Source organism: Pleurodeles waltl, chromosome 7 (genome assembly GCF_031143425.1).
Source record: "Pleurodeles waltl isolate 20211129_DDA chromosome 7, aPleWal1.hap1.20221129, whole genome shotgun sequence".
NCBI classification, from domain to species: Eukaryota; Metazoa; Chordata; class Amphibia; order Caudata; family Salamandridae; genus Pleurodeles; species Pleurodeles waltl.
In genome coordinates this window covers 6,317,390-6,343,361 of record NC_090446.1, presented here as the reverse complement: position 1 = coordinate 6,343,361, position 25,972 = coordinate 6,317,390, and the positions used below count along the sequence as shown (strand labels likewise).

At 47.8% G+C, this 25,972-nt stretch overlaps 1 protein-coding gene across 1 annotated transcript in view; it reads right to left on the bottom strand.

The window, feature by feature from the left end:
- Positions 1-309: 309 nt before the first annotated feature.
- LOC138303509 (zinc finger protein 268-like) overlaps positions 310-25,972 on the bottom strand; it is a 38,862-nt gene continuing 13,199 nt past the window's right edge. The window contains exon 3 of the mRNA XM_069242690.1: positions 310-5,764. Coding sequence (XP_069098791.1) covers positions 3,202-4,800 — 1,599 coding nt within the window. The 5' untranslated portion in view covers positions 4,801-5,764 and the 3' untranslated portion in view covers positions 310-3,201. The remainder of the gene's footprint in view (positions 5,765-25,972) is intronic.

Here is a 25,972-nt window from a genome sequence, read left to right as displayed (position 1 = left end):
TTATCAACTCCTTCTGCACGAAGGAATTTAGTCACTTCAGTGTCCGCATGATCTGATTGCTCTCATTCCCCTTCTTGAGTTGGGCGCTTTCCTTTCTTCCTGCCTGATCCGATTTTCCCCATTCCCGTTGCGCCATCAGAGAAAGCTCCCCTTCCACTCCCCAGCTTGTTTCCTGGTCTCCAGCCCTTCAGCCAGTCCCACGCCTCTTCAGGGATGCCAAGGTACCAAGTCCTTCCCTCAGCTTCCACTCTCAGTTTTGCTGGGAATAGCATCATATATCCCAATTCCTTGGCTTTCAGTGCTCTTTTTAATTCCTCATGGTTTTTCCGTTGCCGCTGTACCTGGAGGGTAAAATCCAGAAAGAAGCGGATTACAGCGCTGTCTTGTCACAGGTCCCCGAAGGTTCTAGCCACCTGTAATATGGCAACTCTATCTCTATAGTCAAGGATCCAGTGACTATTGTCCGAGGCAGTGCTCCCAGTTTTGGCGGAGGACCAGGTACCCCGTGTGCCCTTTCCACCAAAAAGAAGTTAGACAGGTGTTTTGGTTTGAGCTTGTTGAGGACTAAGTCCTCCACGAATAGGTCCGTGCTCGGGCCTTCCATGCCCTCCGGCACTCCCCCCACCCTCACATTGTTCCTTCTGGATCGTTCCTCCTGATCTTGCAGCCTGGCTTCCATTATTTCGCTCTTTTTGGTGAGTGACCGGACCTGCTCCTCTAATCGTTTTATTGTAGCCTGTAGGACATCTATGTGGGTTTCTGCAGCTGCTACTTTTGCAGAGATCTTGCCCATGTCTGCCCTGAGGAGGTTAACATCAATCTGGACTGTATCTAATTTCGGTTCCAGGGGGGCAATGGAGGCCCAGAGGTCCTGTATGGCTGCCATGATTGTTCTTAACAAGGGCTCCGTCCCTGGATTCAGATCTTGTCTGGGGGTTCCACCGTCCCCCTCCCCTTGGGAGGAGTCCCCCTGCCGCCTCCATTCATACTGCGTATCTATCCAGGCTGTTTGTTTGTGCCTGCTTGAGAGTGCGGCCTTTGACCATGGTCTCTGTCTTCTGTAGCTCCCTTTTATGGGCACATGCCAAGGCTGCGCGCCTCCCTGCTGTCCCCTTTGAAATGCCTCGCTGATCAGGCGCTCACGGTGTCACTTTCTCTTTCCACTGGGTGCTCCCCCACTCTCCACTGTGTGTGTGTGCCCGAGTCTTTCTCAGGCACACCGCATGTGCGGCTTTAATCGTGCCCCGGGGCCTTCACTATTGTGCTTTGTTTATCCGGAGGCTCCCGGTGTCTTGTTCCCCCTCGGGGCCTTCACTATTGTGCTTTGTTTATCCGGAGGCTCCCGGTGTCTTGTTCCCCCTCGCCGTTCGACCCCACTACAGTCTGGTGGTTCTCGCCCATTCTAATTCTCTGGGGGTATCCGCAGGATTCAGGCTGTGAGAAGTGTCGCTCACCACACCGCCGTCTGGCCTACATCAGCTCCCACCTCCACTGTTAGGTCCCCTCTCTCAGCTGTGTTGACGTCATCATTTGTGTCCGCGGACATTACTGTGTAGCTGCCTCTGTCTGGTGGCTCTCAGTCCCCCCCGCCCCCCCAACACTTTGGAGGTTCCAGCGGCAATCTGGCCAGCACCACCCACCGTTTGCTCTCGGGGTGGGGAGGGGTTGTCCACAGTATTAAGGCTGCAAGGGGGGCAGTCACTTCCGGCGCTGCCGCCCGGCCTGCGCCAGCTAGCACACTCCTTTAGTCATGCCCTTCTTCTTTGCTGCCTGGGCTTCTTCATGTGGGCCCCCCACCCATGTCACCTCCGTTGTCTGGGGGTCTCCCGGTGGCCCGCCGCTCTCTTCCACTGGTCTCAACCCACCTTCAGGTTGGTCCCCCTCTCACTCTCTGTGGGGCCACAGGGTGCAGGCCACGGAGAGGGTGCCACTCACCGTATCACTGTGGGGCCCACGTCGTCCTCAGCCGTATATCCGGATCTCCGCTCCCGGATACCTTTTCAATGCCGGGACAGTGCAACTGCACTGCAGGGGTGGATGGCAAGGCGGCAACAGCAAGGGCCCTCTTGCTTCGGGCGTCTCACTGTTATCAGGGCTGGTGTCTCTCTCCTCAAACTTTGCAGGGCTGCTTTGCTCCGTCTGCCATTTTGTATGGAGGCGGTCGGAGCTGCTTCACCGCCTGCAGCCCTCAGCCAGCTTCGTCAATGGCTGGGCTGGTGCTTCCAGGGTCGCAGGGCTCCAGCCATGCCCTGGGCCCTGCCATTGGCAGGATATTGTACGATTTTGGGGGGTATATACCCCAGCAGTACTGGAGCTCAACTAGAGCGTGGCCATGTTAGTTGGCAGCAAGCTGCAACCTCCAGAACATGATTTCTGAGAAGGAGATGAGCAGAGCTCAGAGGAGACTCCTTAGCACGACGTCCACTGGAAAATCTGAGGGAATGCAGCTCCTCACAGGAGTGTTCTAGAGGCTGTTGTAACCTGATGGGTGGACTCTGAAGTTTGGTCCACTTTTTCAAAATGACTGTGATATGTTACTAATTTAAAGGCCTAATGCCTGTAATGTATATATTTTAGAGATTTGCTTTTGTAGAACACCGGGGACTCCCATCTCGACGACGGGGAAGGACTCAAGCATGTAAATTATGAAAGTTCCAATACTAGAGTAATAAACAATTTCAAAAGGGAGAGCTTTGCCGGGTGATGTTCTGGAGAAAAGGTTGAAGTGTGCAGACCGTGTTAACTTCATGTGCAGTACACAGTAAGTACCCATATGATTTCCATTTTATGTTTTTGAACTATTATCTCAAACTGCTGCAGTGCAACTATCTAGATTTACATTGAACTATCCTCAATGGACAGGTTTTTGAAACTGAAGGTTTGAAAAATTATTCAAAGCAGCACATGGCCAGTGTTGGTGGCGGGTCCCTTCATATAAGGGATATGGTGAGAGTGGTGTTGTCTTGATGAAATGTGTTAAAGATCCACTCAACTGTTTCCATTTGTGAAACCGATCAGATCAGCCTTGAAGGAACAGGATGCAGTCATGTCTGTTCTCTAGATGTGCCGCCTAGTGAGTAGTGAGACTTCATTTAATTCTAAACCTCTTACCAAATTCTGAGCATTGATATGGTTTCTCATCTGTCTGTACCCTAATGTGTATTTTATGACTTCTTTACCACCACAGTGCTTCCCACATTCTTAGCACTGATAAGGTTTCCCACCTATGTGTCTCCTCTCATGTACTCTAAGATTTCCTTTCTCATTGAACCTTTTTCCACAAAAACAACACTGATGAGGTTTCTCGCCTGTGTGTGTTCTCTCATGATGGGTGAGATTTCCTTTAGCGCTGAAACATTTCCCACATTCAATGCATGAGTAAGGTTTCTCACCTGTGTGTGTCCTATGGTGGTCAGTGAGACCTTTCTTCGCATTGAACGTTTTCCCACATTCAGTGCATAGGTAAGGTTTCCCGCCTCTGTGTCTCCACTGGTGACTTGCGAGTGTTCCTTTCAAACTGAACCTTTCCCCGCATTCAGTGCATTGATATGGTTTCTCGCCTGTGTGTGTCCTCTCGTGCTCAGTGAGAATTCCTTTCCTACTGAAACGTTTCCCACATTCTGAGCACTGATGAGGTTTCACCCCTGTATGAATCCTCTCGTGAACAGTAAGAGTTCCTTTCGCCCTGAAACGTTTCCCACATTCACTGCACTGATGTGGTTTCTCGCCTGTATGTATTCTCTGGTGCATAATAAGATCTGTTTTCTGTGTGAAGCATTTCTCGCATTCCGAGCACTGAAATGGTTTCTCACCAGTGTGTGTCCTCTCGTGCACTGTAAGAGCTGCTTTCGAAATGAAGCTTTTCCCACATTCTGAGCATGGATATGGTTTCTCACCTGTGTGTGCCAGTTGGTGACTTGTAAGACCTGCGTTCAAGCAGAATGTTTTCCCACATTCTGAGCACTGATATGGTTTCTCACCCGTGTGTAGCCTTTGGTGATTAATAAGACTTCCTTTCACAGTGAAACGTTTCCCACATTCACTGCATTGATGTGGTTTCTCGCCTGTGTGTATCCTCTGATGAACTTTAAGAGTTTTTTTTGTACGGAAGCATGTCCAACATTCCAGGCATTCATAAGGCTTCTCATCTATGTGTGTATTGTAATGAAAAACAAGAACTCTTCTTTCTCTGAACCTTTTCCCACATTTGGGGCACTGATATGGTTTCTCACCTGTGTGTAACCTTTCGTGATCAGTAAGTCTTCCTTTCACACTGAAACTTTTCCCACATTCACTGCATTGATGTGGTTTCTCGCCTGTGTGTATCCTCTGATGAACTTTAAGAGATTTTTTTGTACGGAAGCATGTCCAACACTCCATGCATTCATAAGGCTTCTCATCTATGTGTGTGTTATAATGAAAAACAAGAACTCTTCTTTCTCTGAACCTTTTCCCACATTTGGGGCATTGATATCGTTTCTCACCTGTGTGTTTTCTCTGGTGAATTGTACAGTTTTGTTTTGTTCTGAACCCTTTTCCAGATTCTGAGTATTGATAAGTCTTCTTGCTTAATTGTGACCTTTCGTGAGCATTATGTGGATTCTTTCCACTGAACACTTGCCCACATTTGGCAAAATTATAAGGTTTCTCATCTGTGTGAAATCTCTGGTGATAAGTAACACTTTCTTTCCTTTGCAGCCCTTTTCCACATTCTGATCCGGTATGTGTCCTGTTGTGCCCAATTAAAGTTTTCTTGTACCTGAAGCATTTTCCACATTCAGTGCATCGATAGGGTTTCATGGCAGTGTGTTCTTTGGTGGACAGTAAGATTAGTTTTCTGACTTAAGCTTTTCCCACATTCCGTGCATGGATAGGTTTTTAGCTGTTGTGTTTTCTCGCATACATACTTAGGCTTTCTTTCGGGGTGAAGCTTTTGCTACATTCAATGAATTCATAAGGGTTCTCATCAGTATGTGTTCTCTCATGTGTAATAAATGTCCTTTATTACTGATGCTTTAATCACATTCACTGCACTGATAAGGCTTCTCACCCCTGTGCACCATTTGATGTGAAGTTAAATGTATGAATTCAATTCACTGATATAGTTGCTCTTTTGTATGCACTTTCTGGTCAAGAGTGAGAGCATTTTTCTAATTTAAAATTTTCCCTATATTCGGTGCACTAATAAGGTTTATCTCCCAAATGAGTCCTCTGGTGATCCGGCATCTTTCCAAGGACGCACTTGTCGCCTCCTTTACGTATGTAAGGTTTTCACACTGATGCACTCTCTAGTGTGCGTTAAAATGTAGATCAGGTTTCTCTTCCGTAGGGGTTGTCCAATACCTTGTTACACTTGCACTTCATTTAAGTTGTTTTCACATTTAGTAAATTAACAATGTTTACCCGAGATATGCATTCTTTTGTAGACAGAAAGAGTTTGTATGACTGAACTTTTCAAAATTCACTGCTTTGACATTGATTATTGCTCATTTGATCTGCAAGGGCTAAATATTTTTTTAACTATGCTTGTCTTAGGTGTGATTAATATCCCTTGTGTTTCATCGCCAAGAAAACAATTTTTACTCTGACCAACACTTTGTCTTCAGATTTCTGTTGTGCGTCTGATGTGCAAGATGTTGTATTCTTTTGACTAGCTGGCACAGATTACTGCCAATGTCACGTTCTCATGAATTAAACCGCAGCAATGTTTTCAGAGAAGTCAACAGGATGTTAACTGTTGTTTTTCGGCTCACACATCAGTCACCTATAAATTAAAAGGAGAGGTGCAGGATTAGCTTTATTCATGTTAACCCAATGTTATCTATATGATCACTGTATTTCTCAGAAGCAGTGCAGAGCGATATTTCTTTTTCCATGTCGTAAATGATAAGGCACTGTATTCATATGGATTCAGGATACATGCATACCGTATGTACCCAGTAGCACCCAGTTATTGAACGGCACAGAACAAAATAAGTCAGGATTGCCAGTGGCCACCCCAGCCAGAAGGCCCCCTATTGACAAACACCGCACAGGTAACACTGCAATCTCACGTCGGGTCACTGAACACTGGATCACTGAAAGATGAAACCCAAACTCCTCCCATCTAGATAAAACCTCTGACATCAGACAGGAAAACAACGGTAGGATGCATTGGCTGACGTATTGTTCTCAAAGGACTGGGCACTACAGATGTTCTTTGGTAGTTTGCTCCTTCACCTTGAGTTTAGGACAACTAGTCTCTGTAGTCACTTTGCCAACCAGTGGACATAGAACACCAAGCTAGGCACTAGCTTCCCAAAAGAGGCGTAGACAGCACAAGGAACAAGTATTGGCCACATCTATAGATTTCACCTTTGAAAGGCACCAGCTGACATTTTGGCATTAACAATTCTTGTTTCAGCAAAAAGGAAAAAACAATTCTAGCAAACCAATAGATATGGCTTTTTAATAGCTTAAGTGATTGTTAAATGGTGGGCAGCATTATGTGCATTTCTGCGGGGCTATGGAAGGTCCTGCCAGTGAATGCAGAGGATGAGTCAGTGAATGAAGTGAGGTTGGGGCAGAGGGAGGGCTTACTATAGGTGGGACCGTGTGAGTAGGCAGTTGGTTAAAGGTAGGTGGAAAGGCCACACATTCATACACTATTGGGTTTAGGGTCCTGTGCCGATGGAGACAGAAGGAGCATGTTGTAAATGTTTTGAAGGTGGTCCCATTGTCCTAGGACCACCAGAGGCTGAGTTATGAGCAAAAATGTTTTGTAAAAGGAATGTCCTGCAAATCATTAAGGGGAGAGTTTCCATGCTGCAAATATAGTTGACTGTAATGCTCAGAATAATCCCAAAGCATTATGGGGCGAGTTTCCCAAGTGCAGTGAATACTGTAGTATTGGCTCTCCCGCTGTGTCGGGAGAACCGCTTTGAGGATTCCTGTGTTTTTAAGATAAAGCATTTGCCAATTACAAGGGGTTTCTGAAAGCCATGGAGCGTGAAGGGGAGAGCCAAAAGCAGAATTGAATGTCTCTGATTAGGTAACTGTGTAAACAATGTGACCAGCGCTCCAATACCGCTGATCAAGTTCGTGCTGTATGAAACTTCAAAGTGCCATGGCCCACATGAAGCGCAAAGGGGAGAGACAAAAGAAAAAAGTAGTTCTCCCACATTAAAGTATATCAGCAATCATGCAATAATCCATGTAACAGGGTCAGTCTGCAACGCGTAATAAAACGGCCTCAAGGCGGGACAAACAAAGCATTTACCAATGACATCAAGAGATCAAGGGCAAGCCGAGGAACAAATTAAAGTGATGGGCATGAGATGGGCATGGTTAAAGCCCACAAAATAGATTACAACAATTGCAAAGCAGCACTTGCGTGCTGCAAAGCTAAACCTAAAAAAGGCTTTGTCAATGTGAAATGCGTCTATGTGGGTAATACTATTTTTATCCAAACATCAGTTTATGAGATCTAAAATAAACACATTATCATCTCGATTACACGCTTTTCAATTCTGGTAAAATTATAATAATTCAACTAGGAAATCCTTCTAATATAATAGGTTAAGCAGCACAAAGGAGAGCTACTTAGAGACAGCTGGAGAGCTACCAGTAGCTCACAAGCTACTGGATGAAGATACCTGCATAATATAGTTTCAGCAGTAAAACTGCACGTTAGTGGGAGCCTTTGTGGCTATTTCAATGGATAATGTGCTGCCTGTAAATGTCAGTCCGCTACCACATCATACTTTACTAATATACTTATGAAAAGTGAGAAGTTTTTAAACATAAACTGAGAAACATTCCTGTCCCCACTGTGAGGACAATGCTATTAGTATACAAAAAGACACGTCAGGCGTCATCTAACCCTATATGTGGGCTAAATTTTTAATATAAATGGTGAAGACATTTTGTTTATTAAATCAAACAAGAGTTTTTTTGTTTGACAGAAATGCCAAACGCACAGATTTGAAGGTGCACACATATATGATCATAAAAAAAAAGGTGATTGCAGAATAAAATATTTGCCTAGGATCACACAATTAGAGACCAGTTTACGGGTCAAGCCCACTACAGTTAGGTCGAATGGATTATTCAGGTCACAAGACCTGCCGGCCAGGTAACATGTTTATGACTTTTCGAGGCCTGCATTTTCCTTTACGAAAAACAGGCTGCATTTAAAAAAAGATTGCTTTATTAAAAAGCAATCACGGACATGGTGGTCTGCTGACTCAAGCAGACCACCATTCGTTTGATGGCAGCGATTCCTAGTGGGTCGCAAATTCTGACCTACCTCATTAATATTCATGAGGTGCGTTGATTTGCACCCGCAAGGAATTGCTATTCTAAAATTATAAGCTTCATACATTAGGAATAGCGATTTCCTTATTGCGATTCAGAGATAATCGCAAGTAGAAAATCACCATTCCTAACGTTAGTACATCTGGCCATAGTTCCAGTGCAGATATACTCCTCAGAAGCACATTCAAATTTAGAAAAATGAATGTTAATGCATGCATTTCTGGCGTAATCTATCATATATATATTTTTTTTTTTTAACTAAATAATCATACCTCAGAAAGTACTGTAATGTTCTTTAATGGTCGAACTGTGAAAATGCTTTACTTTCCTGCAGCCTGTTTTGCCTTTCAAAACAATAGTTCCTAAAACAAATTAATGGACCTAAAATAAATGGAGTAGTCGGCATAGTGCACCTCTTTGTGACTTATCAGTGCAATGTGGGCTGATACTGTAAATCTTTATTTTAAGTGAAGAAAATGGACTCACAGTAATTGTGAGCCAGCAGTTACTGTTTGTTAGGATGTTTCTAAAATCCATTTCACAGTTCGCTCACACTTTTCAGGAGTTAGGTTTGAGCATTCCTGTTGTTCATTACACATTGTTCAGGTCTTAGCACCCGCAGCTGGAAGTGCTGGGGTGCCGCTCCCATGTCCAGAGGCAAATCTTGATTCACCGGCTTGCAACAGGGCAAACACAACCTGACATCACCTTGAGAGGTAATCTGTGTACGCAAGCCATGCTGCCGTCTGTTGCCCAGTGGCGGTTCACCACTGCTCCTCCGTCTTCTTGCTGCAGGCAAGGCTTCCAGCCTTCCCTACAACCAATCCTGACACTGCTGAGAGCAGCATTGATTGGCTGGGAGCGCCCAGCCAGGGCGGTCCTAGGCCGACTGGGAGCCTCTGCAGGCCCTCTCCAGTCCAGCAACCGTGTTGCTGGGCTGGAGAGAGCCCTGTGCGCATGTGTGCTTGGCCGGCATGAGACGGATGGCCAAACAGATGCGCAGTCCCCCTCAGTGCATGTCACCCCTGTGGCCCCACCCCTTTCAAAGAAAACTATAATAAATATAGTTTATTATTGCTTTCTTTGAAAGGTTTTGTGGCTGCTGCTGGGGGGGGGCTGACACTCCCCCGCCCTTATGGAGGTGGGGCCCCTGCTGTTGTCACAAAGATGGTTTGTAATCTAGCAAGGATGATGCAGCACAAAGTGAATCATATCTGGAGGCAGAGAGCTACCCTGTTCATCCAGAGACCTTCAGTACAAAGACATTCAATATCCAGGGTAAATAAAGACAGTGATGGAACACGAGGAGCTCAATTCAGAGTGTATGCATTGCCAGTGGCGTAACAAAGGCCCCAGCAGCCCCCACCTTGAGCCCCCCTCCCCCAGCTCCAGGGGGCCCCTCAGCACAGTACCCTGGCCTGATAGCTCCTGAGTGAGTTTGAAGGCCCCCACCCTCCATGTACTTTGTAGGGCGGGGGGGCTCAAGTTTTGTTACACGACTGTGCATTTCTGATGGGTAAAGGAATGGCTGCTGAAGGCACCTTTGGTGCATACTCTGCCCTGTACCTGCAGCAGAACTACAGCCACAGCAGAACTCAAGATTACCAAGACCAGAGCAGACCTACCTCCACAACCCTGCCCCCCCCCCCCAGGGGGTGATCGCACAGCTTGTAAAGGGCCTACGGAAGACAGACTGCGCAAGACCCAACATTTTAACAAAGAGGAGGAAAGCACACATTTGTGTTGGTTTTGAGCACTCCTCAGAAAATGAATATTTTCATTTAAATTCAGAGCAGGTGCTTCTGCGCAGCAAGGAGATGGAAGTGGTGCTGGTGATGGGGCTGGCAGAACACTGTATTAAATGAGGGTGGTGTAGTGATACAAGTTGACAGCAACTGTGCATGCAGTCTTTCGCCCTGTTCACATGGGATAGTAAACTGAACCGGAGGTATGGATTTTCAAAGTTTTAAATCAGTATGGCACCAAAAAGTGTTACGCACCAAACAGCAGTCATCTGGTCGCTCTTGGTCACTCTTGACTGGGACCTAGGTAGTAGGCTGACACTATGGAGTGCGGATCCAATACAGAAAGAGGCTTCTCCTGACCTTTCCCTTTTGACCGCCATATTACGATTCCCATAGGATATAATGCGATTGTAATACAGCGCAAGGGATATCCGTCACATTTCTGACAGAGTAACCCCATCCGCCAAACTCTAAATCAGGCCCTGAGTCTCTCACATAGAAGTTACAACTCTCAGCAGGGCAAGGACGCAAGCTGCTGCTGACAAGCGCTCCACGAGGCCAGAAATCCGTCAGATGAAGTCCCAGCAAAGCTGTTGACTGTTGGTGGGAAAGCTAAGAGAGGGAGAAATTCAAAATTTGTACATAAGGAAGGTTCCCTCGCCTCCAGGGCTTTTGGCACCTTCGCCTTATAAAAATTTATTTGTTGAGGTTTGAATTACTTTTTGGGGCTTGGATTTCTCCAGCAAGGCTGCATGCTGCAGCAATACAGAGCTCACAAGCCCTTACTCCTTCTCCATGACGTCCTGCTGAAACGGATTTCTGCCGCAGAAATGTCTGAGTAGGAGCAATCTGAATCTTTTACCAGCAGCAGTACACCTTTATCGGATAGACTTGGCAGGTTTGTCTCCATTCTCTAGAGGTCTTTGGAGCCAAAACGTTTCTAAGTCCCAGGTTTCTCAGGATGTTAGGAAGAGTACACTTTGACACAGCCAGCAGTCCAAGGACCTCAGAATGTTACGATTCACCCTGGGCTTACCGTCTGTATCAGAGAGGGATGGTGTGCTGCCCCGGTTCCTGCAAGTCCTGCTCTGACCGAGGTAGGGGCGACCCCTTCCGGTAGCCATGGTGCTGTTGACAGTAGTACGCCACCACAGTCCAACTGGCGCCCAAGCGAAGACCAGCCGGAGCGTGACCACCACAGCAGAAGTGTTGCAACGCAATGAGAAGAAGACATTAATCCCCTTATATACCCAGAGACAGGAAGTGATGGACAGGAAGAAGTAACACCACCATTTTGGATTGGGAAGGGGCTATAGCAATAGATAGGAAAAGACACCATAGTAAAAAAGGGAACAGATACATGCAGGGAAAAGGGAGGTGCAAGGTATGCTGGGAAGGAGAAGGCATGGCTCAAGAACCGTGCAGGAGGAAAGGAAAGCCCTGAAAACGGGTACCCGGTAAGTGTAATGCTCGGGGCGCAGACACCCCACGACAACACTCGCGCTGTGCGCAGCGAGGACCGACACCCAACTCAGGCCTTGCCACATCAAGAAAACAGCGCGCGGGCAGAGAAAAGGGCTGCCGCGGGCCCCGCAACCTTTAACACAGGCCGCGGCTTCCCTTTTCTCTGCCCGCGCGCTGTTTTCTTGATGTACGCTGTTTTCTTGGAGTACATGTTTAGTGTGTTGTTCTGGGTGGACAGAGAATATCAGAATGTCATCCAGATAGCCGACCTCTGTCTGGTGTAGGAGATCAGAAAAAATAGCGTCCATAAATCTCTGAAAGATGGAGGGAGCACTGGTTAGTCCAAAGGGCATTACCCGATATTCATAATGGCCAAAAGGTGTTCTGAAGGCGGTCTTCCATTCATCACCTTCTTTTATCCTTAAAAGATGGTAAGCTCCCCTAAGATCTAACTTGGTGAATTTCTTAGCCCCTCTGACGGCGTCTAAGATATCCTTAATAAGAGGCAGAGGGTAGCGGTCCTTAGTAGTGATTTTATTCAATCCGCGAAAGTCTATACAAGGATGTAAGTCTTTCATCTTCTTTGGTACAAAAAAAGAGGGGAGCTCCTGCAGGTGAAGAGGAAGGGACAATCAGACACTTAGTACATTTTCCTCTAGATATTCCTTGAGGATCTTTTTTCTCAGGCCCGGTTAGAGAATACTTTCACCCAAAAGAAACCATGGCGTCTGATTCCAGAGAAATGGCGCAATCGTATTCCCTGAGGTGGCAGTACTGGCCTTTCTGGTTTCTGGAATACATCAGCATATTCCAGATAATGTCTGGGTACTCCTTGTAGAACGTTGATGGAACATCCCACTTTAGATGGTGTTAGTAAGATACTCTTCGGGGACCAAAAGATTCCTGCTAAATAACAATGCTGTTGGCAAAAGTGGGAGGAAAGAGAAATGGTTCTAGTTTCCCAATTAATGTAGGGATTATGCCGGGTTAGCCATGGAATCCCCAGAATCATTACGTGTGCGGTGAGGATATCAAGTCGAAGGAAATGTTTTCTTGATGTTTCCCGAAATGCAGACATAACGTAGGAGTGGTATGCCTGACAGGTCCAGAGGCTAGGAGGGAAACATCCAACGTGTGGACTTGCTCTGGTACGTCTTTGGGTATCCGAGGAATCTGTCTTTCCATGGCCCATGTTTCGTCTAGATATATACCACTGGCTCCACAATCCAACAGGGCCAGTGCTCTTTCTTCACGGCCATCTGTTATTTGTAAGGTGACGGGTAAGAGGAAAAGAGTGGTTATTTCTTCTCTGGAGAAACAGATGGAAGGTATCTCTGAATATCCTGTCCTCACCCTTCTCACAGAGGACGGGAGCTGGCGTTTCCCAAGGGCTTGGCTGGACGGATGGGACAGGTACGGAGTAGATGACCAGAAGCACCACAGTAAAGGCAAAGTCCTTTTCGTCGCCTGTTTTCATGCTCACTAGTTGATAATGGCCCACGCGCCATATCGACTTGCATAGGCTCCTCATCAGTAGGCCCTTTAGGTTCAGAACGAGTCTCCTCGGAACGATGAGGAATGACGCGGAGGTCATTGAGTGTGATGGTATACGATTCTTTTTCTTCTCCACTCTTCGCTCATTTAGACGATATTCAATAGCAAGTGTCAAATCCATTAAACCCTTGAGATTCTCCACTCTGGCGGAGTACACTAGTTCATCTTTGATGTCATCCCGAAGACCCCTTCGAAACAGGATCACCAAGGTACGCTCCACCCAAGAAGTCTCAGCTGCCAATTGTCTAAACTGTGTGATGTATTGTAGAACATCTTGACTTCCTTGTTGAATATCGCATAGAGCTTCTTCTGCCGAAGATTCAAGTCCGGGACGCTCAAACATTTGTTTAAAGGCAGCGATAAAGGCTGAATAGTTAGACAAGTTGGGATCATTGCCTGTCACCAAGGGGATTGCCCAGGCTAAGGCCGGACCAGATAGAGCGCTGATCAAATATCCAACCTTAGTTTTATCTTGCATGAATTGTGAAGGACGGAATGCGAAATAGACTGTCAAGGCATCTAGGAATTCTCGCAATTTGTTAGGATCCACAGAGAAGCGAGGTGTGGTTGCAGAGATAGTAGGGACATCAGTGGCTCTAGAGGCTAGGGCTTGTCGGAAAGCCACATTTTCGGTTCGTAGCTGTCGGGAGTTCTTGGGCTTGTTGTTGGATAGTCAGGAGCAATGTTTGACTTGTTTGTTCCGTACTCATCACGGGATTCTCCATGGTTTCGATCAGCGACTGAAGTTTTGGGCATTGCAATCTGTCACGATTCACCCTGGGCTTACCGTCTGTATCGGAGAGGGATGGTGTGCGGCCCCGGTTCCTGCAAGTCCTGCGCTGACCGAGGTAGGGGCGACCCCTTCCGATAGCCACGGTGCTGTTGACAATAGTACGACACCACAGTCCGTGCCCTCCAGAAGGAGTCCCAGAGGAAAAACCCCAAGGGGAAAAAACCTCCAACAGGAACTCCCTGGAACAGAAGGAGGACACAAGGTATTAGCACTCAGGAGCCTGGAAATACTGGAAGGATGAAGAAAAAAACAGGAACAAATGGCGCCCAAGCGAAGACCAGCCGGAGCGTGACCACCACAGCAGAAGTGTTGCAACGCAATGAGAAGAAGAAATGATTTCCCTTATATACCCCTAGACAGGAAGCGATGGACAGGAAGAAGTAACACCACCATTATGGATTGGGAAGGAGCTATAGCAATAGATAGGAGAAGACACCATAGTAAAAAAGGGAACAGATGCATGCAGGGAAAAGAAAAGGGAGGTGCAAGGTATGCTGGGAAGGAGAAGGCATGGCTCAAGAACCATGCAGGAGGAAAGGAAAGCCCTGAAAACGGGTACCTGGTAAGTGTGAAGCTGCAGGGGGCGGGGGCGCAGACACCCCACGACTACACTCATGCTGCGCACTGCGCGCTGTGCGCAGCGTGGACCGATGCCCAATTCTGGGCCTTCGGCCTCACAGCATCTAGAAAACAGCACGCGGCCAGAGAAAAGGGCCGCCGGGGGCCCCACGGCTTCCCCCGCGGCCCGGCCGGGAGACGCCTCAGGCTGCTGAGGCGCAACACAGAAGAGCACTTGGGGGTTAAGACTCACTCCAGCAGAAACCACCAGCAGGGTCCAGGGAAAGTTCAGTTGAACCTGGTCACTTGGGCTTGTCAGGAAAAGGGGCTTTTAGCAGCTTGTTGCATCCCTGTAGCCATACAGGTCAGACAACTGACCCTTAAGAGTCTATGGGGTCATTATGACCCTGGCGGTCTTGCCCGCCACGCTGTCAGCGGTCTGACCGCCAGTGTGCAGGACCACCAAATTATGACCACTACTGTTCACCGCCTGGGGAGTGGAACCGCCTGGCTGAAGGTTGACCACCTTCGACCCAGCGGTCCACCAAACACCACCCGCAGTATAATGAGTATCTTTACCGCCAGGAATTCCCTGGCGGCAGCCCTGCCACTAAATGGCTGGCGGTAAGGATATTGGCAACAGGAATACTAATTCCTGTTGCCACAACAGGACTCCCCACTGTAGGAGGCTGGCCTGGCTTGTAGTGGGTACCAGAGGTACTTATACCTTGTGCCAGGTCCAGTTATCCCTTATTAGTGTAGAAGAGGTGTTTCTAGCAGCTTAGGCTGATAGAAGGTAGCTATGGCAAAGCAACTTAGGCTGATCTAGGAGACATGCAAAGCTCCTACTATACCACTGGTGTCATATGCACAATATCATAAGAAAACACAATACACAGAAGTACTAAAAATAAAGGTACTTTATTTTTATGACAATATGCCAAAAGTATCTCAGTGAGTAACCTCAGTATGAGGATACGTTATATACACAAGATATATTTACCCAAACCAAAATTATGCAGGTAATAGCAAGAAAAGTAATGCAAGCAGTGTAAAGTTACAATAGATTGCAATAGGAGAACATAGGTATAGGGGCAACACAAACCATATACTCCAAAAGTGGAATGCGAACCACGAATGGACCCCAAACCTATGTGAGCTTGTAGAGGGTCGCTGGGACTGTAAGAAAACAGTGAGGGTTAGAAAAATAGCCCACCCCAAGACCCTGAAAGGTAGGTGTAAAGTGCACCTACTACCCCCAGAGAACACAGAAGTCGTGATAGGGGGATTCTCAAGGAGAACAAACACCAGCAATGCAACAACAGTGGATTTCTGGACCGGAGTACCTGTAAGACAAGGGGACCAAGTCCAATAGTCGCGACAGTGTCGAGAGTGGGCAGCAGCCCAGGAAATGCCAGCTGAGGGTGCAAGGAAGCTGCCACCTGTTGGAAGAAGTTTGGAGTTCTGCAAGGACGAAGAGGACTAGGAACCTCCCCTTTGAAGGATGGATGTCCCACATCGTGAAGAAGCTTGCAGAGGTGTTCCCACGCAGAAAGACCGCAATACAAGCCTTGCTAGCTGCAAGGGTCGCGGTTAGGGTTTTTGGGCGCCGCTGTGGCCCAGGAGGGACCAGGATGTCGCCAAGTGGAAGAGGAGACAGAGGGGGCGCCCAGAAATGTGGGGAGCCTCACAGAAGCAGGCAGCACCCGCAGAAGTACCTGAACAGGCACTTGGAAGAAAAGTGAACCGGAGTCCACCTGAAGTCACAAAAGGGAGTCCCACGATGCCAGAGGACAACTCAGTGCACTGCAGGTTAGAGTGTCGGGGACCCAGGCTTGGCTGTTAACGAAGGAAATCCTGGAAGAGTGCACAGGAGCCGCAGCAGCTGCAAATCACGCAGTACCCAGCAATGCAGTCTAGCGTGGGAAGGCAAGGACTTACCTCCACCAAACTTGGACTGAAGAGTCACTGGACTGTGGGAGTCACTTGGACATAGTTGCTGTGTTCCAGGGACCACGCTCGTCGTGCTGAGAGGGGACCCAGAGGACCGGTGATGCAGTCTTTTGTTGTAGCGGTTGCAGGGGGAAGATTCCGTCAACCCACGGGAGATTTCTTCAGAGCTCCTGGTGCAGAGAGGAGGCAGGCTACCCCCAGAGCATGCACTATCTGGAAAAAGTCGAGAAAGCCGGCAGGATGAAGCGATACAAGGTTGCTAGTAGTCGTCTTGCTACTTTGTTGCGGTTTTGCAGGCGTCCGGAGCAGTCAGCGGTCGATCCTTTGGTAGAAGGTGAAGAGGGAGATGCAGAGGAACTCTGATGCGCTCTTGCATTCGTTATCTGGTGAGATCCCCAAAGCAGAGACCCTAAATAGCCAGAAAAGGAGGTTTGGCTACCTAGGAAGGAGGATTGGCTACCAAGAGAGGTAAGAGCCTGTCAGAAGGAGCCTCTGACGTCACCTGCTGGCACTGGCCACTCAGAGCAGTCCAGTGTGCCACAAACACCTCTGTTTCCTAGATGACAGAGGTCTGGGACACACTGGAGGAGCCCTGGGAGGGGCAGGTCAGGGGAGTGGTCACTCCTGTTTCCTTTGTCCAGTTTCGCGCCAGAGCAGGGCTGGGGGATCCCTGAACCGGTGTAGACTGGCTTATGCAGAGATGGGTACCATCTGTGCCCATCAAAGCATTTCCAGAGGCTGGGGGAGGCTACTCCTCCCCAGCCTTCACACCTATTTCCAATGGGAGAGGGTGTTATACCCTCTCTCAGAGGAAGTCCTTTGTTCTGCCTTCCTGGGCCAGGGCTGCCTGGACCCCAGGAGGGCAGAAACTTGTCTGAGGGGTTGGCGGCAGCAGCAGCTGCAGTGGAGACCCCGGAAAGGCAGTTTGGCAGTACCCGGGTTCTGTGCTAGAGACCCGGGGATCATGGAATGGTCCCCCCAATGCCAGAATGGCATTGGGGTGACAATTCCATGATCTTAGACATGTTACATGGCCATGTTCGGAGTTACCATTGTGACGCTGTACATAGGTAGTGACCTATGTACAGTGCACGCGTGTAATGGTGTCCCTGCACTCACAAAGTCCAGGGAATTTGCCCTGAACGCTGTGGGGGCACCTTGACTAGTGCCAGGGTGCCCACACACTAAGTAACTTTGCACCCAACCTTCACTAGGTGAAGGTTGGATATATAGGTGGCTTATAAGTTACTTGAGTGCAGTGGTAAATGGCTATGAAATAACGTGGACGTTATTTCACTCAGGCTGCACTGGCAGGCCTGTGTAAGAATTGTCAGAGCTCCCTATGGGTGGCAAAAGAAATGCTGCAGCCCATAGGGATCTCCTGGAACCCCAATACCCTGGGTACCTCAGTACCATATACTAGGGAATTATATGGGTGTACCGGTATGCCAATGTAAATTGGTAAATATGGTCACTAGCCTGTTAGTGACAAATTTGGAAAGCAGAGAGAGCATAACCACTGAGGTTCTGGTTAGCAGAGCCTCAGTGAGACAGTTAGGCATCACACAGGGAACACATACAAGGCACATACTTATGAGCACTGGGGCCCTGCCTGGCAGGGTCCCAGTGACACACAGACTAAAACAACATATATACAGTGAAATATGGGGGTAACATGCCAGACAAGATGGTACTTTCCTACACCCACCCCCTCTCCATGTAGGTGCCCCCTCCCACCCCTGGCCCCATCAGTAGCCCCTTTCCCCACCCCCAAGCAGCGACGACCCCCTCTCACCCGATCCCCGTACTGACCCCCATTCCCCCGATACCAGTACTGACTCCCCCGCCCCATCCATGCACACACCACACATACATACACGCACACATCCATGCTCACTCATTCACACACACATGCACACGACACTCCCCCATCCCCAATACATGCACACACATTCCCCTCACCCCGCATACACGCACATACTGCCCCCAGCCCCGCATACACGCACACATACTCCCTGAAACCCCTGCATACACGCATTTACACAAGCACACAGATATTTTCACACAGACGCACACAACACCCCCCCAACCCCCTCCATTCACACACCCCTTCACACACACAACACTCAACACCCCCGTCCCCTGTTGGACACTCACCTTATCTGGTGGTTGCGGTGGTCATCCAGGAGCGAACAGGGTCCATGGTGCTTGCTCCGCTGCCAGCACCTGACCACGCCGTTTACAATGTTGTAATACAGCGGGCAGTGTTGTGGTGACGTGGCGGTGGCGACAAAGTAAACTCCACTACACCATCGACCACCAGTATGGCTGCTGGTGGCTTCCCTGCCAAATAGTAGCAGAGAGCAGCCAGCAGCCATAATATGGCGGTCTGAAAACCGCCAACACTGGCGGTCATATGGCGGGCGGGACTTCAGCAGTTTACTAATAAGACTGCCGAAGTCATAATGAGGGCCTATGTCTTTGTCGTGCATAGACGTAGGTGTAGATCAGGTTTCTCTGGGCTCCTCACATATCTCAACAACAGGTGCAGTCCTTCTTCTGTCTTCCATAGGCCCAGGAGTGCTCTAAAGAAGTTGTCCAGTGGTGCCACATTTATGCCTGGCAGTAGCCTGGGGATTGGGGAGACTTATGCCCTCTCCTTATCCAATAGGGAAAAAGTTCCAAGGGATAACACTACCCACTTCTAGTGCTCCCCCTTCCACAAACAATCCAGAGTGCCCCTTTCTATCAAAACCAAGACGGCAGAACCTTCTTTCCCTTGTGCAGCGCTTCTGCAGAGAGGTTTGGTCAGGGAAACGAGCGGCCTCCTCCTCTCTGCTCACGCTGAACCGATTTTGGAGGCAGTTTCCCTTCATCTGGGATTGGTACCCAACCAGCTAGTGGGACAAAGGGAAGGGGCAGACTTGGTTTCAGTGAACACTTACCTACAACAGTGGAAACCTTCGAAGTTAAGTAAGTTCCGGGGCCATCATGTCAAGCGAGCACAACATCTGCTCACACAAAGGCTTTTTGTCCCTGTTTCATGACACTTTTGTGGTGACAGTGGAAGGTCAGCAAATGGGATTCTAGAGGCTTTAGGCAACAACAGTAACTTTTCTTTATTACTTATACCAAATTCACTTTTCCATTAAGTATGGCTTCAAATAACTATTAAATGGTGCCCTTTAGGTATACTCTTAGCTGCTTCTTATTTGCAGTTGTCATTATTAAGTGTAAAAATATAATTTAATGCTTTCCTGTGGAAAAGCCAGCACTGCTACAGTGAAGCAAGCGTTTTAGGCACTTTTCACTGTAAAGATATGTTTCAAAATACTTAAACATGCCTAGTTTTAACGACTATGCACCACCTTAGGACTGGTAAGGCCTACTTAAGGGTGACCTATCAATATTTGAAAGGAAGGCTTAGGCATGTCTAAAAGAGTTATTTTGACAGCGCAAGTGTGCAGTTTAAATTGCCAACAGCCATGCCTCAATGGTAGTGCTGGAGTCATGTCTGCACGGTCACTGGAGTGGGTGGCACAGTGAGTGCTGCAGCCCACTAGTGATATTTAATGTACATACCCTGGGCACACTGGACACTACATACTAGTGACTCATAGGTACAATAAGTATGCCAATTAAGAGTTTAACACATTTCTACATGTGGTAGGGTCAGAGGATCATACTCTGGGGCCTGGTTAGCAGAGTCCCGGTGAGTCAAAAAAACAGCAAGTAAAAGTGGGAAAAAGCACACAGAGACTTTCCCTAAAATATGACTACAACAAACAACATACTTCTGAACTGTCAGACAAGGATGGCACGGTTACTAAAAGCATTTGGAAACTATGACCTGAACTACACTATCAAGAAACTAAAAGGTGTAGGACACCTACAACAACAAAGGGACGAGTGAGCGCTGCCTGCGTACATCTGAGCTCTCATCTTATCTGAACTTATTGTGCACAACAATAAGCTCATGATGAACACCACGGCACAACGGACGCCACGCTATCATTCACAGAAGCATCTCCTTTTTTAGTGACACTGGTCTGTCTGTAAAGTATACTGGGCTGCGTTTTGTTTTTAAAATGCTCCTCCAAAAGTGCCACGAGGCACAGTTCACTCTCCTCCTGTTATATAGCAAAAAGTAATAGAAACTACAACAAAAGTGGGGAGCAGAGGAGCAGCCAGGTGTGAGGGGTAGGAATATTTTTTAAAAAGGGGGAAAAAAACAGAGCATCACTCGGAGGACTGGGAGAAACAACTGAAGAGCAGGTGCACACAGGGCAGAAAGCAACAATAAATGCACACATATCGAGTGCAGACAGAAAAGCATTCAGTAAGAAATTAACAGAAGTACTTGGAAGGAAAAGTTGGTGACTGAATAAAGAAATACGACGATGACAAGAGGTACAACTGTAAGGAAGAGCTCTCGTACACAGGCTTTACTACTTACACCTTCATTCTTCAAGCTGAAATCCAGTTCCAAAACTCAATCTTCTTTTGGTCACATATGAGGTCCTTGCAGGAAACATGTTTTACAGCACTTAAAAACACACTGCACGGAGAGGGACGGGGGTGGAGTAATGATGAAAACTGAGCTTCTCCTCTTCTTCCACATTCTGTGAGGAAGGCCTTGGTCCAAGCATTGGTTTTCAGCTGCTTGGATTACTGCAACGCTCTATTGGCCTCTTCTAACAAGACTTCCCTGAATCAACTGCAAGTTGTTCAAAATACCACAGCACGTCTGATCTACAATCTCCCAGCGAGGATGATTTCTTCTCCCCTTTGGCGCTCCCTACAATGGTTACCTATCTGTACAAGAATAGATTTTAGGGTCGAGCCTGTGTCACATGCGCTTGCACATGCGTTTCATTTGCGAGATGCTTTAGGAGTTAGAAAAGGGCTCGGAGCCCCGTCCATGTAACGTCAGTGTCTTTTATTGGTTCATGGACTTGCCTGTTAAAATCTGCTTGCTTTCATTAGTGGAAGGCGTGCATACATCATGCCTTTTCCGGTGGTTAGCCCTCCTCGAGCGCGGTGACCAAGTACTGAAAACATACAAGGCTCACTGTTTTCTGTCCAGTTTGTGGACTTCTTTTTATCTTTGTTCGCAGCGCGATCTAGCTTGGCAGAAGTCGAGAGCTTTCCATGACATCGACCCTGTGACATAGTTAATTTTACTTTTGCCAGTTACGAAGATAATTGCACTTTTACTGATAGGTTTCACTAGGAATGAACTGTAGCAGCGTGATCACGCTCTTTCTTTTCCCCATTTAATGTGGCAAGAAAATTCCGGTTGGGCATTTACAACTGCTAATACCTCTAACTCGGAGGAATGCGAGACCTGTTGCATTGCAAATGCCTGTTATACTATGTTGTCTGACACACAAGTAATTGAAGGGTAAAGGCCTTAGCTATTTATCTACAAAATCTGCTCTGCACCCGCCAGGCAGACCCGTAAGATCAAGTGACAAAGCCTTGCTTATAGTCCCTCGGATTAGGAAGACTAGTTCCGAGGAAGATCCTTTTCATAGTTAGCCTCTTTGTTTCTGAACAAATTGCCAATCAAAGTATGGCTTTGCATGGGCCATCTCAAATTTAGGAAACTTCTCAAAACAGCGCTGCTTGTGACCTAGTTGTTCGATTTCTGCCTGTGGCTTACATGACGCCGAAATACCCCTCCCAGGGTGATTTGTGCAAGTTACAAATTAAATCAAAATAAATAACATGAAGACCTACAAAGAATGGGAAAACGAAAAAGGATGGAAAAAATAAGGAACATATTGTGTACCTCTGTGGTCAATAAAACATGCTTATTGAACCAAAATCAATGGTACTTATTTTATCAACCTCAGAAAAATGAAAGGCTGAGTGTAGGACGCTGGCCTGGTTTGTAGTGGGTACCTAAGGTACTTACACCTCATACCAGGTCCAGTTATCCCTTATTAGTGAAATGTAGGCAGCGTCTAGAAGCCATGCTCTCTAGACGTAGCTGGGGATGAGCAGCCAAGGCTTATCTAGGAGACATGCAAAGCTCTTGCAATACCTCTGTAGTCACACAGCACTCACACAAATGAAAGAAAATACTCAGTGTTACCAAAAATAAAGGTACTTTATTTTAGTGACACAAGACCAAAAAATATCTTAGAGGCAATACTTCTTCTGGAGGTACGTATTATACACAATATATACACTACTAACCAAAATCAGGTACGTACACAGCCAGAAAATAGTGCAAATAGTGAAATTCACAATAGGTGGCAATGGGCCTATGGGGAACACAAACCATAAACTAAAATAGTGGAATGTGAAAGTCGGTTTCCCACCTAGGTAAGTGGAGTGTGTAGAGGGGCACTGGGAGTGTAAGAAAACACCAAAGGTAAGTAAAATACCACCGCAGAGCCCAGTAAAGCAGGAGTTTCCTAAAACGCAATAGAAGTCATGGTAGAAGAAAGTGAAAGAACCAGAAGAGACTGCAAGACACCAGCGATGGATTCCTGGACCTGTGGAAGAAGAGGACCAAGTCCAAGATGCACTGAAGAGTCCAGGGAGAACAGGAGCCCCTGCTAACCCGGATGAAGGTGCAAAAGGAGAACCACCAGTGAGAAGCCACAGTAAGTATTGCACCAAAGAAGATAGATGCAGGTTTCTGGTTGGTGCAGATGTCCCACGCCGGATGGATGAATGCAGTCTGGTTTGCGTCGCGGGATTCCACCAACAAGGCTTGGTAAATGCAAAACTTGTGTTTCGGGAAAAATGGCGCTGCCCGGACCCAGGAAGGACCAGGGCGACTCTACCCTCGAGAGGGAGACAGAGGGGGCTCTCAGCAACTCAGAGAGCTCTCAGAAGACCAGACCGTTCACACAGGAATCCCACAGCATGGGGACAAAGGAGTTGCAAATGGCGGTCATCGCAGCACTACACAAAGGGATCCCTCGCCACCGGGCAACAACTCACGGAGCTGAGCATTACAGGATAGAGTGCTGGGTCCTGGGGGCTACGCTATGCACAAAGGATTTCTTGGAGAAGCGCACCGAAGCCTTAGGAGCTGCAAAAAACATGGTGCACAGGGGTACTCTCTGGCACGGGGAGTCAAGCTCTTACCTCCACCAAATTTGGACAGCTGGACCTTTGGACAGTCAGGGTCACTTTAGTCCGCCACCTGTGTTCCAGGATCCACACTCGTCATTGGGAGAGGGGATCCAGAGTACCGTTCGTCACTGCAGAGAGGTGCCTGCTGAAGCAGGGAAGTGACTCCGCCACTCCACAGGAGATTCCTTCAGTTCGTCTGGTTCAGGATGAAGACAGGCAGCCCTCGGAGCGTGCACAACCTGGAAACTGTTGCAGTTGCTGGCAGGAGCTGAAGTTACAGAGCTGCGGTAGCCTTCTTGGATACTGTGTTGCAGTTGTAGAGTTCCTGGAGCAGTTCTGCTGTTGATCCGACAGTAGAAGATGAAGAAAAGGATGCAGAGGATCCCTGCTGGAGTCTTGCAATCCGAATCTGAGGAAACACCCACAGGAGAGACCCCAAATAGCCCTCAGAGGGAGATTGGTCACATAACCAGGTATGGACCTATCAGGAGGAGTCTCTCATCACCTGCTGGCACTGGCCAATCAGATGCTCCCAGAGTGTCCCAACACCTTGGAATCCAAGATGGCAAAACCCAGGGACACTCTTGAAGAGCTCTGGGCATCACCCCTGGGGTGGTGATGGACAGGGACTCCCCTTTCCTTTGTCCATTTTCATGGCAGAGCAGGGGCAGGGGGTCCCTGAACTGGTCTAGACTGGATTATATAAGAAGGGCACCATCTGTGCCCTTTAAAGCACTTCCAGAAGCTCTGGGAAGAAACCCCTTTCATGCTTGTAGCACCTATTTTCAAAGGAGGAGGGTGTAACACCCCTGTCCCAAAGGAAATGCATTGTTCTGCCTTCCTGGGATTGGCCTGCCCAAGCCCCAGGAGGGAAGAAGCCTGTCTGTGAGGTGGCAGCAGCTGGGGTTGGCTGTATTGGGAGTCCAAGGTAGAGCCCCCAAGGTACATGTAATTGCCCCCCCCCCACTACTAGAATCAGATTGGGGGTACATTCTCCGGTTCCTAGACACCTCACATGGCCATGTTCGGAGTTACCACTGTGAAGCTACATATATGTATTGACCTATATGTAGTGCACACTTAGAATGGCGTCCCCGCACTCACGAAGTCCAGGGACTGTGCGACGTGGGGGCGCCTCTGCTAGTGCAGAGGTGCTTTCACACACAGTAACTTTGCACCAAGCCTTCAGGGGCTGAAGGTTAGACATATAAGTGACTTATAAGTTACTTGGTGTATTGAAAATGGCTTACACTATTTCCCTCAGGCTGCAATGGCAGTCCTGAAGAAGTGTTTGTATGAGCTTGTGGGTGGCAAAAGAAATGTTGCAGCCCAAAGGGATCCCCTGGAGCCCCAATGCCCTGGGTACCTAGGTACCATATACTAGGGTCTTATAAGGGGGGGGGTCCAGTTTACCAATTTGGAGTGAAATAATGGGTTACCAGTATGTAAGTACAAATTTGGAATCAGAGAGAGAGAGCATAAGCACTGGAGTTCTGGTTAGCAGGACTCCAGTGACACAGTCAAGCACTACTGACAACACAGTAAATCACACTGACATATAGGGTTTTATCTATGAGCACTGGGGTCCTAACTAGCGGGATCCCAGTGAGACAGTACAAACACACTGACAAACAGGCCAAAAATGGGGGTAACCGTGCTAGAAGAAAGCCACCTTCCTACACTGAGTACATTCACCAGGATACCAGCTTATACATTTGGGTTCAATTACAGATTTCTGCAGAGGATGCATCAGCTCACTGAGCCATCAAACTCATCTCTAAGTGGAGGAAGTAAGGTGGTGAAAAGGAAAGAGGATTCTAGGGAAGGAAGGAAGGAAGAAAGCAAGGTCACGTAAGGTGAGCAGAAGGGATGGAATAAAAATGTAAGGTTCAAGGAGTGTAAGAAGGAAGGAAAGAAAGGGTGGAGCAAAAAAAAATGGATGGAACTGATGAAGGAAGAATGGCAAGTGTAAGGAAGAAGAGTTCAAGAATTGACGACTGCGAACGATGATGTAAAGAAGGATAAGGAATAAGAAAAGCCCTGCCTGTAAGCCGAACAGCTTACTAAAGAGAGACCAAAGAATAACAATAATCTCTTATGAGAATTACTGACCTTGTCAATGTCTTTTAGCCATGTTGAAGAACAGCACAGCTCCTATACAGCATGGCTGAAGGGTAGGAACAAAAGCGCTATGACGCAGCCAGCACTGTCAGTGTCATAATGCTTTATTTCTCTGGTGTGACGTGAGGGTGGGAACAGCCAAGCAACTACGCAGGGCATGGTGAGAGAGGGCAAGCCAAAATGTGGGACTGGGCTGGAGTGTGGTAACGAGGCAAGTAACAACACGGGAGGGGGCAAGCGGCAACACGGGAGGGTGGGATAGGCATACTATAATGTAAGACAGTTGTGGGAGGGCTTTAGGGGCCAAGCAATGAGGAATGGGAAGGTGGGAGGCAGCAAGTCACAAGACAGTGCTGGATGGGAGGGAATAAGCAGCATCACTGAGCGGATGGAA